This window comes from Myiozetetes cayanensis, unplaced genomic scaffold (assembly GCF_022539395.1).
Source record: "Myiozetetes cayanensis isolate MyiCay16 unplaced genomic scaffold, myiCay2020 scf3, whole genome shotgun sequence".
Taxonomy (NCBI): domain Eukaryota; kingdom Metazoa; phylum Chordata; class Aves; order Passeriformes; family Tyrannidae; genus Myiozetetes; species Myiozetetes cayanensis.
The window spans coordinates 5,827,460-5,839,894 of record NW_026087521.1 but is presented as its reverse complement, the minus strand read 5'-3'; the positions used below and the strand labels follow the sequence as shown (position 1 = coordinate 5,839,894).

Sequence of the window (12,435 nt, the reverse complement as noted above, 5' to 3'; positions counted from 1 at the left end):
TTGACTTTGGCTCACGTCTAAATGTGAGGAAGCGGTCCCTGTGCCAGCAGAAACGCTGCTGCTGAGAGTGGATCCAAGGGGACTCTCCTGGCCTGGCTTTTCTGGCACAGAGAGCCTGTCCTGATTCAGCTCTATGTGTTCAGGAGTTGTATCAACCCCAAAAAACCTGCCCACAACTGAGGAAGTCCTGAGGAAGATTGTCAGCTGGAGGTGTGTGGTGAAGAGAGGTTATCTGGGATCTGAGTGTCAGGATGGAGATAAGCAAATGTGATTCATTGCAACAGGGTAAGATGAAAGCTTGTACACCTGGAAAGAGTGTGTGCACTGAAATGTAGCTCCTTCCCAGGAAACAGGGACTATAAATAATCTACAAAACTCGTGAGGAAAAAAAAACCCAGATGGGTCTAAAAAACTCATACAAATATCTGCTCACTTGGCAAAACAAGATGATTTCCTGGATTTGGCTACGAGGAAATAGTGAGTACACCTACAGATTCTGCATTAGGTCAGTATTTGGCACAGTTTGAATTCTGTGTGTAAGTTGTGTGACAGTGATTGAGGAAACACAGAAAAACTTGGGAAGAATTAAAAAAAACCAAAAACAAACCAACAAACCACCTGCTTTATACCTGAGACTCAGGAAGTGAGATCTGTGTGGTTTTGGCAAATCAGTAGAAAAGCTTGACCAGTGTGTGCACAAATGAAGCAGGTGCTTTTGGCAAGATAAATGAAATCTTTGTGTAGCAGGGACATGTGAATGATCTGTGTCAATAACAAGCACAACTTTGTCTCCAGAAAGAGATTTTCAGAAATGTCTGCAAAATGAGCAGTGAAGTTGAACAGCAGGGAGGAGAAAAAACCCAAACCTGTCTAGTCCTGCCTAGTCCTGGCAGAGCACACCTAAAACTCTGCATCAGTAAACAGAGTCTCCTAGTGGGGCTGACTCTTGCCTCTGAATAAAAGGTGGCTTTAACAGCTGAATAATCCCATTCTGCACATCCACTCCTGTGCCTGCTGTGACAGTCCAGTATTGCTGAGGGCTTGTTCTAAGCCTAGAGGGGTGTAAAAGCTTTTCCAGCCCTAAGAAAAAGCTTCTGTCAGAGCCTGGATTCTAAATGCAAAATAAACACCAGATCCCCACTCTCCAGCTCTGGGCTGTGCCAGCTTTTCCCAGCCTGGGCAGCCTTAGAGTTGCCCCAGGGGTGACACCGTGCCCAGAGTGCAGACAGGGAATGTTTCAAATAAATCAGGGAATTCAGTGCATTAAATTCACCACTGCAAAATGCCTTCTGCATGTCCAGGTGAGAACAGCACCAGAGCAGGGGAGCAAAGTGCAAAGACCAGGTTTAGACTAGAAAAGACACTCTGAGAGAATCCCACGATGGTTGGGGTTGGAAGGGACCTCTGGAGATCATCCAGTCCAAACCCCCTGCCGAGGCAGGGTCACCTGGAGCAGGTGACACAGGAATGCATCCAGGTGGGTTTGGAATGTCTCCAGAGAAGGGAGACTCCACAACCTCCTTGGGCACCCTGTTCCAGCGCTCTGCCACCCTCCAGGGAAGGAAGTTCTTCCTCACGTTGAGGTGGAACTCGTGTTTTAGTTTATGGCCATTGCTCCTCGTCCTGACACTAAACAGGGTCTGGCACCACCTCTTGGCACCCGCCTTTAAAATATTTATGTATATTGATGAGATCCCCTCTCAGCGTTCTCTTCTCCAGACCAACCAGGCGCAGTTCCCGCAGTGTCTCCTCACACGGGGATGCCTCCTCCCAGACCCCTCCTCCCCTCTGTGCCCTCCGCGGGATCCTCTCCAGCACCTCCCCGTTTCTGCGACCGGGGCACAGCCGCGGACACCCGTTAACCCCGCAGCCCCGGTGTCACCCGCTGTTAACTCGCCGCTCCCCGCGGTGTTTTGAGCGGTGACACCCGAGTGTCCCCCCGGCCGGGGCGGCACAGACACAGCACGGCGGGGGCGCCGCGTGCGGCCACCGGCCGAGCCGCGCGCTGGGGCCGCCAAGCCAGCGGCACTCCGAGCCCGTTCCCCCCTTTCCCGCCGCGGCGGACGCGCGGCCGAACCCCTTCCCGTTCCTTTCCCTTTCCCTTTCCCTTTTCCCCTCCCCTTCCCCGCCCCATTCCCGTCCCTCTTCCCCTTCCCCGCCACTTCCGCCTCCGCAGGTCCCGGTGACCCGCCCGCCGCCAGGCCCCCGCACGGGGCTGCCCCTCGCGCCGCCTGACCGCCGCCGCTCGCGAAGCGCCGCTCCGAGCCGCCCGCAGCCGCCGCCACGCCGCGCCTCAGCGGCTCAGCCCTTCCCTCCTCGCCGGGGCGCGGCGCGGCGGGCCCGGCCGGCGCTTCGCGGGCTCGGCCGGTGCGGCGCCGCGGCTCGGGCGGCGCGGCGGGCGGCCCCGCGGCCGTGAGGGGAGCGGCGGGCGGGGACCTCGGCGGGGCGGCGGAGGCGGCGGGCGGGCCGGGCGGGCCCATGTCGGCACCGGGCACAGGTACGGGCGAGCCGCGGCCAGGGGGCGAGGGCAGCGCGGCCCCGCGCCGTGTGTGGGGAGCGCGGCCCCGGGGGCCGTCGGGACGGCGCGGGAGCCTGGCGGGGCCGCGGGGAGGGAGTCCCGGCGGCCGGAGGGGTCGGGGCGGGGAGGGCTCGGGCGGCGGTGCCGGAGGGCGCGGGGAGAGGGCAGGGGGTGCTGCTGCTGTTTCTGCTGCCGGGCGAGAAGGGCGGGGGGAGCGCTGGGAGCGGGCGTTGGGGCCGGGAGCGAGCGGGGCCGTTCGGGGCCCCGTTGTGGCCGCCGTTTGCCGGTGCACGGCGCGTCCCCGCGGGCCTGGCAGCGGAGCGCTGGGTCCCGGGACGCGGGGAGGCGAAAGGAAAAGCGCCCGGCTGCTCGCCAGACCGGGCCGAGCGTGGGGCAGCGCCGTGGAGTTGTGCCAGGGGGGATATCGGGAAAGGGTTGCTCGCCCAGGGGGTGGTCGGGCACTGGACCAGGCTCCCCAGGGCAGCGGGCAAAGCACCAAGCCTGGCAGAGCTCCAGAAGGGTTTGCACAACGCTCTCGGCCACACGGTGGGATTCTTGGGATCCTGTGCAGGGCCAGGAGCTGGACGGATGATCCTTGCGGGTCCTTTCCGACTCAGGATGTTCCCTGGTTCTGTGAACCTTCCCTGCCAGTGCACGGGGGGCTCCTCTCTCTGCTCTGTAGTTTCCTGCTCTGCTCCTCGTCTCATCTTCCAAAACTTGTGGCTGAGTTTATTTTCTCCTCGTTGACCAGGGCATTTTCCTGATGCACCTTCCCTTGCTTTAAGGGAATCCTGGTTGCATTTCATTCCTTGAAAATTTTTAACTTCCCAGTGGTGTGATGATAACCAGCGAGGGAGGAGTTTGTTGCTCTGTCAGGTTTTTCAGCTGGTCAGAAGTGGGGACATCTTGCCCATGTCCTTTATCTCCCTCATCTCTTCCGTAGCAGAGCAGCTGCAAAAAGGACCGTTTATGTGACCAATTTTATTCCCAGTGGCAGTAAAAGGAGAACATGAAAAAATCTCAGTGTGTTTAGTTTAATAGAGCTGTATTTCTTCCCCCCATATGTGTGTTTGCAAGGACTGAGGTTCTGGATCAGATTAATGCAGACTGTGAGAACAGACTTTTTATTGCCTTGAGAAGACTGATTTGAGGGCCACAGTGTTGGTGTTTATCCTTTATTCTGAACTGTGACTGGGTTAATGATGCTGAATACTTTATATAACTCTAGTTTCCTTGAGAGTAAGTACAGAGATGCTTTTTCTTAAATGTTGCTTCTGCTTTTCAAGACCCAGTTCCTAAGTTTGTGAGCCCAGAGTATCATGAACCCAGACCCATCACTTTTTCAAAATCCCAGAATGATACGACGTAAAAAAAAAAGTAGAAATGTAGGTACACTAAAAATGTCTTAACCACAAATGAGATAAGGTGTGTCAAATATCGGAAAATTAAGAGAAGTAGTTTTCTCTGAAAAAACAGTGTCTGTAGGCACTGAAACTCAGAAGGAATGTTAAAGCACGAGGGAGTCACTGCAGGAAGGGGCTGCCAAAGGCACGGGGATGTTGGTCTTGTCTCTTTTTTTCTCTGTCCTTCGTAACTTTGAGCTGTGAGTGCTGGTTTGTCCTGTTGGCCTATGGAGTTCTGTCATTACTGTGCCTTCTCATCAGTCCGTTCCTATAAACACGAGGTATTGAATAGAAGTTCTCTTAATGTTTCCCTACCATCCCCTTACTTTGAACCAAACTGTGTCTTCAGCCTAATTCCCTCTGGAGAGGAGACCCAGGCGAGTCTGCTGTCCCTGTGTTTCCACTTTTCCCTACTGCTCACATCTTTTTGAGCCTTCCAGCCAGTTTCTGTCCCTGATCCGTGGATCAGGGAGCAGCCCGTGGATCAGGGAGCAGCCCGCGTGTGGCTCGCAGGCAGCGGCCGCTCCGCCTCCTCCTGCCCGCGGGGGTGGCGCAGGCACAAAGGAGCTGGCAGAGCCATCGGAAAGGTTTGGGAGATAAGGAGCTGTACGCGTAGCAGGCGGGGAGCAGTATTGGAACACACCTGTTCTGGGAGACACGACAGGAGTCTGCTGTAAACAAGATTTTTTGGTCACCAGTGTTCGTGGGAAAGAAAGTGGATAATACTGCCTTGTGGTCGAAATCATAATGTGCCTGTTTATGCCCATCCCTGTTCATTTTATCCCTTCTTCTCTGCTTTGCTTTTATACAAGCAAACATCACATCTCTAAAACAGAATTCTGAGTTCCTAAATTTAATAAGAGCTTGATACCATAATGGTTTTGGTGAGTGACCCTGTTGTTCAAAGTTACAGGTGTAGATGGATGTTTTGTTCTGTTGGGGTTTTTTGTTTGTTTGTTTTCCTAAACTGTAATTGAATTACCCTACTGACAATAGGTGGGGGGCAAAGATAAAAGCTGGAGTATTGGAATTCTGGCATGTTTTTCCAGCATTTCTTTAATCATAAACAACCCTTTTCTCAGAATGTTTTCCTTTTAAACTTAGCTCCCAATTTAGTAGCTTTCAGAATCTAACACTTTTTAAAATGAATGTGTTACTCTATTGTTTTTGGTTTTTGTTTTGTTTTGTTTTTTTATTTAATTGGAGAGTCTCATGCAATGTTCCACCTCACCTGCTAGTGGGACATTATGGTGATGTTTAAATGCTGAAAGCTTCTCTTGCAAACCCCTTTTGTTGAAAATGGTGGGAGGGATAATTCAGCTGTCTCAAACTGGTGGAATTTCCAGTGTGGATTCACAGTGAGAAAAAACTCAAGTAGTTATTGTTGATTTTGAAACAGGATGTGTAGAAGACTTTCATCTCCCAGATGGAGCTGTGGGGAACAGGTCCCACTTGACTAGCCTACAGAAATAGAAAAATTAGTTCAGGCTTTAATATGAAGAGGTTTGGAGGCTATTTAGTTGTTTGGATTTTGTTGACCCCTTCCCTCTTAGGTGAAGTGCTGATTTCACAGTAACAGTGTTTTAAGGTGATGTAGTTCAGTGTTTTTGAAATCCAAGTAGTTCTGAGATCTTGAGATGTGAAATCTTTTAGTTGTAGGACATGCATTAGGGAGCCAAATTTGCTGGTGCTTGTTTAAGCAATGCTGATTTGATTTCCATAAATCAGTGTCGGGGACGTTTCTTCTGCGGTGCTGTTGCCAATTGCTGTCAAACAGGCGAAGTCCTGAATGGTTCCCAGCTGGTGAGTTGTCACTGCCTGTATCTGAATGCACTGTGAACTTTTGTGAACATTTTTTTTTTTTTTCTTTAGAAGACCTGGACAAGCACCTTAAATATTGCAACACAGAGTTCCATATGGGTGGGATAGTCAGTATGTGAATCTGTCATCTTATTGTTTGGGAGGTGGGGGAGGAAATGTGAAATTCTTACTTAGGAACAGAGATTTTCTTTAGTGCGGTGTCTTATTTATAAATATATTTCACAATAGTTAAAAATAATACCAGAAGCACCCTACGTTAGATTGGAATGCAAGTGTCTCATCATCAGCTCTGAGTAGATGCAGGAAATCTGTGAATTTAGCACGTTTTCATCACCCAATCAGAGTTAAATGTCAGAAAGGCAAAAGTAGGGGTGTCAGTTGGGAATCAAACCGGTGTTACCGATTAAAACAGAGATGGTTCTTCAGGAGGGATCACAGTCAGTGGTGTCCCATCAGTCCCACCCACACCTGCATTTAACTTGAAGAATGTGAACATGTGAAAAGTGTTTTTTGTTTTAAGAGCTCAAGGTAGCAGGAAGTAAATAAAGCTTGGGTGGTTCTCGTTGTCTCTTGTGGTCCCATTGGGCCCACCTGGTCCTGCCATGAGTCAGCAGAACGCCCTTCCTTGGGGACAGCTGTCCTAGACTGCAGTACCAGGAGTCACCCACCAGGGTGAAGAAGGGGAGTCTTCTCCCTCTGTTTGGTACCTACAAAACCATATCTGGACACCACATCCAGGTCTGGATTCTCTGTTCCCAAGGAAGGCACTGACATGCTGGAGGGCCACCAAGAACATCAGGAGGCTGGAGGATGTGATAGGTTAAGAGAAACAGGGGGAACTCGAGGGTTTCTTAATCTGTAAGAATAGAGGGGGGAAATATTATTGTCTTCAAACAGTCTCTCAGGAGAGGATAGAGAAGATGGAGCTGGCTTCTTCTGAAAGCTGCACAGGGATGGGATGAAAAGAGGCAGATACAAGATAAGGCACAGCAAATTCCAGGGAAAGCTTTTTCACAGTGTGGTTATTCAGGTACTGACAGAGGGGCCCAGAAGGGGCCATTGCATCTCTCTCCATGGAGATACCAAAAACCTTAGGTAGCCAATTCCTTGATCTGATTGGACCTGCTTGGAGAAGAGGGCTGGAGGCTGAGCTGGGTGTGCTGCACAGTTCCCTTCTGATCAGAGTTATTCTGGGATTTTCACCCTTTGCTGTTCAGTCTGTGTTACCTCTTGTATCCCCAGGCAAGTGAAACCAAAGCTTAGAGGGCTGGAAACCCCAAAGAGGCTGAAGGTCCTACAATGGGTTGGTTGAGGAGAAGGAGAGAGGAATTGTAGCCTTGGATAACTCCTGGTAATTGCAGCCTTTCTACCATTATTTCCATTTGTTCTGCTGCCAGGGAGGTTTGTGTGTCCAGCATAGTCAGCACAGCTCAATCTGCAGCTGCTACTTGTGCAGCTTGGAGGCTTGGAAAAGAGTCCTGGAGGTGGCTGGGGAAATCTTGGGAAGTTGTGAGAGGAAGAAGGAAGCAAGAGGATGCCTTTTCCCAGCGAGGAGAGTCAGGCAGGAGCAGGTTGGCTGGAGGGGCTGTGCAGTTTCCTTCCTTGGCAGTTTTTGAGGCTGGAGCAGGAGCTGGAGCTGAGCTGAAGCAGGAGCAGTCCTGCCTGACCTCACTGCTGACCCTGCTTTCAGCAGGAGGTTCAACTGCTTGAGGTCCCATCAAACCTGCATTATCCTGGGATCCCAAGCAGTGGAAGGGGGAGTATTCTTAGGAGTTGTATAGAAAGGTCAGCGAGGTGCAGGTGCATCCTGATGAATCAAATACTTAATTAAGTTGGGGACACTTGGCTTTCATCAGTCTTGTTGCTTTTGTGGGTTTTTTTTCAGGTGGGCTTCAGTATATATTGCAAGATCTTGTATTTCTTGGGTTGTGGAAACTTGAGATGCTTTTACTTTATGCTGAAGACAACTTTGCAGTACAACACTCTTACAAAATGATCCGTTTTCACCTCTTAGGTCCATTCCTTAGTTCGAGAAAACTTAAACCTTTATTCTGATGAGTCAGGCGTTTGTGAGTTGATTGAATATGGGTAGGCTGTGAAAAATGACTAAAATATCGACAGCAATTTAAAAATACTTGTTCTGCTGTGATTGTGCAGGTTTGCCTGGGTAACACGATGCCAGCTGAGCGCAAAAAGCCAGCAAATATGGAAGAAAAGGAATCTCAGCTAAATAATAAAGAATTTAGTGAAAGGAGAACAGTGAGCACCAGGGACAAGCCGAAAGAAGATGTCAAGGTTGGCATGAAGAGAGAGACTTTAAAGGTTCCTGAAGATAAAAAGAAGAAAATGGAAGAGGATAAAAGAAAGAAGGAAGACAAGGAGAGGAAGAAAAAAGAAGAGGATAAAGTAAAGGCAGAAGAAGAACAAAAGAAGAAAGAAGAAGAAGAGAAAAAGAAACTTGAAGAAGAGGAGAAAAAGAAACAAGAGGAGGAAGAGAAAAAGAAACAAGAAGAAGCAGCTGCTCAACTGAAGTGAGTGGTCTTTTAATGGTTTAATTGTGCCAAATGCTGTAGTTCTGCTACTGGGATTGGGGGCAGAGTTATAAAAGATGAACTGTTTAAGTTACTTTTAAGAGATTGCCTGTGGTGTTTTAAGTTTTATGTGGCTGGCTGAGTATGCTTTGTGACTTCTACACAATTTTGAGTTTTCCCTTGTAGCCTCTGTTATTTTAGTCTCTAATATGGAGCTTTGATAGTGTTGTGATGACCATGTAATGCACAGTTATGCCTGAATGTCATGGTTTAACCCCAGTTGGCAGCTCAGCCCCACACAGCCCCTCGCTGCCCTCAGTAGGATGGGGAAGGGAATCAGAAAAGTGAGAGAACTTGTGGGTTGACCTAAAGACAGTTCAGTACATAAAGGAAAAGCAGAGAAAAACAAGGAGTTCATTCCCCATTCCCCTGGGCAGGCAGGTGTTCAGCCATCCCCAGGCCAGCAGGGCTCCACCCAATGTCCCAGGGACTGGGAAGACAAACTCCATCCCTGTCATTTCTTTTAATCAAACACAGACAGCTGATACCTGGGTGGCAAAGCCAGAGTGTAACCTGGCAGTTTAATACGGGATATTCCCAAGACAGTGATTTTTAATATGTTATCCAGGGGTACTACTGTGTTGAAATGGCATCTGCAGACCAATCAAGCTCAGATTCTGGACATTCTTACGTCTGAAATATGTCACTTTTAAGACTGAGGCAATGTGATAGCCAAATTCTAGCTGGGACAGATATATTTCACCTATTTAAAATTTTCTGTGTAATTTCAGTAGTCTGGGAATAAAAGGTTTCCCTTAACTGTGTAATACAGTGACCTGTTGAAAGGCTGTTGTCTTCTTTTGTAAGAACCCCCTCCAGCTGGAGTAAATGGAGTTCTGTGTTTATATTTTTGAAGTCTGTCGGGATTATTATGTTCTGCCTAGAAGTATTTAAGAATTTTTTTTTTTTTTTTGCAACAAGTAGTACTTGCCTTTTGCATTACAAAAGTTAAACAGAGTTTATAAAGCAGATGCTTCAGCTGTCTAGGATTAACTTGGGAAATATTTAAGAAGAGAGGGAAATATTTAAGAGGAAGTGAAATTTTTAGAGCTGCTGAAGGGTGACCTCTTTTCCCTTTGAACTGATAACCTGCAAGCAACAAAAGATTTTGTCCTGTAACAAAAATGACTCATTTTTACGTGTCTTAGGGAAAAAGAGGAAGCACATCAGCTCCACCAGGAGGCTTGGGAGCGTCACCAGGCAAGGAAAGAGCTCCGCAGCAAGAACCAGAACGCCCCGGACAACCGGCCTGAGGAAAACTTCTTCAGCAGGCTGGACTCCAGCCTGAAGAAGAACACGGCTTTTGTCAAGAAGCTGAAAACCATCACAGAGCAGCAACGGGACTCCCTGTCCCACGACTTTAACAGCCTGAATTTAAGCAAGTACATTGCAGAAGCGGTGGCTTCCATCGTGGAGGCCAAGCTGAAGATCTCGGACGTGAACTGCGCCGTGCACCTGTGCTCCCTCTTCCACCAGCGCTACGCTGATTTCGCCCCGTCCTTGCTGCAGGCCTGGAAAAAACACTTCGAGGCGAGGAAAGAAGAGAAGACTCCCAACATCACCAAGTTAAGGACTGACCTGCGTTTCATCGCGGAACTGACGATCGTTGGGATTTTCACCGACAAGGAAGGGCTGTCTTTGATCTACGAGCAGCTTAAAAACATTATTAACGCCGACCGGGAGTCCCACACGCACGTGTCAGTGGTGATCAGCTTCTGCCGCCACTGCGGAGATGACATTGCTGGTTTGGTGCCCAGGAAAGTGAAAACTGTTGCGGAGAAGTTCAACCTGAGCTTTCCTCCCAGTGAGATAATCAGCCCAGAGAAACAGCAGCCCTTCCAGAATTTGCTGAAGGAATACTTTACGTCTTTGACCAAACACCTGAAAAGGGACCACAGGGAGCTACAAAATATTGAAAGGCAAAACAGGTGACACTTGAATGTTGCTTTTTATTTGTTAATTTAAAAAATAGGCTATTTATGAAATGCCTAGATTTGTTGCAGTGTTTATAAACAAAATCTGCTATAGTTGGTGTGTAGAAGATAAGTGTGTTCTGCGTGGTATCTAAAAAACTTCTAAATTTGCTCTGAATACTTTAAAAGGAAAGACTAAATAGACTCTTCAGAAAGAAAAGGCAGGTTGACCTTTAGCTTTAATTCTCTTTACTTCCTTATCAGTGTGAGAGCAATGCTGCTTTCCCAGCTGGTACTGTCCTTTTCCAGTTGGCACAATCTGATTTTTCCCTTTCCACCCACATGTATCTAATGGAGCATATGCCACAATGGCCTGGCTTGTTTACTTTTTTAGTGCACCAGCATGGAGGACAAATTAGTTCACATTAACAAGGTATCCATTACACTTCAAGGTGAGCAAATTATGCAGTATTATATTAAAATACAGGGCATAGACAGTTTGATTCAAATCCTCTTAGATATCTGTATGTAATACTATACAGGAGCCAGCCTAAACCCAGCTGCTGGTCTGACAGCAGAGTCATTCTTAAATCCTTCTGGAAGCTCAGAAATGAGCATGTTACTGGGTATAAACACAGGTTTCAGGGCTGGACATCAGTCCGGAGTCCTGTGTGTGGCTGGAATACATTCAAATGTCATGTTCCCAAACCAAGGATCAATTGTGCTGATGGATTTTGTGCTGCAGTCCTGTCTGGTCTCAGTCAGCCACGTGTTGTATTCACAGGGCTATAAACTGACTTTTGAGGTGCTGTTATTTCTACAGATACCTTATTAGTTTAAAGTGAGTTATCAACTTAGTTGTTTGGGGGTTTTTTTTGTAAGTTAATGAATATGAACCTTTGTGCTTCCATAGTTGTGGTTGGAACCTCCTCACCTGAATTATCCCCCTGGACTGGGGTGCAAAGCTTTGTTTTGGGGAAGGAATGTGAAGAACTATCATTTAGCACTGGATAGTTCTAAGGGAACTCTGTTATTTAGCCCTCTCAACTTTAAGGTGTTTATTTTAACTCCTTAGTAGAAGTTGAGGAATAAGTTTTCTTAAAGAAATAAGACATCAAAAAAACTTTCCTGCCACATTTTATTCACTTACAACATGTCAGAGAGATTCTTGGCTTTTGCACGCTGTGGAAATGCAAGTGAGGGCAGGACAGAAATTTGCCTGGTTAGAAGTCAGTGAATACTTCCTAAGCTGTGCATTTTGGGAGAGAGATTGTGCAGTTGGTTGCTTGCTGGCTTTTGTATTGTTTTTGGGGGAATATTTTTGTTTGGTTGCTGGATTTTTTGAATTATTTTTTTTATTTTTTAACAACCAATAATCCTATTGGATAACACAGTTCTCCATGTAATAAAAATCTGATCCATTTTGCTGATAGCAGCAGTTTTTATTCCCACTGTTGTTCCAGAGTCAATAAAGGGAGCAGGGACTGAACTGTTCCCTCTTGTGCATCAGCTGTGTCATATGTTTAGGTTAGGACATTTTGTCAGGTAAATAACTCATAAATTCTTCTGTGTCAGGAGAGGGACTGTGCAATAACTCAAGCTGTGCAGATTGGTTAATTGACAATTAATATCCTAAATTAACAGTGCATTAGGCCTGTGTTGCCTGCAAATCATTCAGGTAAAATTAAAGCATTATTATACACAGGGGTTGCTTTTTAAAGTTTGCTTCATGTGCTTGAGCTTCCTTGAATTAGTGAACACTTGTCTTCTGGGAACTGCAAATGAGAACTGAAACTCCTGTGCTGTTGTTACAGCGCTTTGCTTTTTTGGTGTTGTTTTTTTTAATAATAGCACAGAGCTTCAGTGCTCGTGTTTGTAGGGCTGTGGTGGATTTTAAACCTAAAGCATGTACATAATGGGCAGCTGTCTCCATGGAAAAGCTGGGAGTTGGCACTGAACGTGTTTCCTGATCCCAAACTGAACTACTGCACTTTAGAAATTGTCAGTGGTTGTTCAATTTGTTAATTTTTCTTGCTCTACTTTGCAGGAGCGGGTAATACATTTTTATATAAGTGTCAGAGGGACCAGAAATAGAACTTTTGGCAGCATTGCTGCTGCTTGCCCTCTGGCCAGGCATGTGTGTCCAGCTTTGGCTCTGAGCAGGTCTGAGGGAGTTTGTTGTGAATGTG

General features: G+C 47.5%; 1 protein-coding gene across 2 annotated transcripts in view; it reads left to right on the top strand.

The window, feature by feature from the left end:
• The first annotated feature begins 2,437 nt into the window (after positions 1-2,437).
• The window catches only part of UPF2 (UPF2 regulator of nonsense mediated mRNA decay), a 50,541-nt gene continuing 40,543 nt past the window's right edge, over positions 2,438-12,435 (top strand). The window contains exons 1-3 of one of the 2 annotated variants that reach the window (XM_050324118.1): positions 2,438-2,497; positions 7,900-8,273; positions 9,482-10,261. In XM_050324118.1, the coding sequence (XP_050180075.1) occupies positions 7,918-8,273; positions 9,482-10,261 (1,136 nt within the window). In that variant the 5' untranslated portion in view covers positions 2,438-2,497; positions 7,900-7,917. Of the gene's footprint in view, positions 2,498-7,899; positions 8,274-9,481; positions 10,262-12,435 lie in introns of those variants that run through there. The other variant, XM_050324119.1, reaches the window with a different exon arrangement.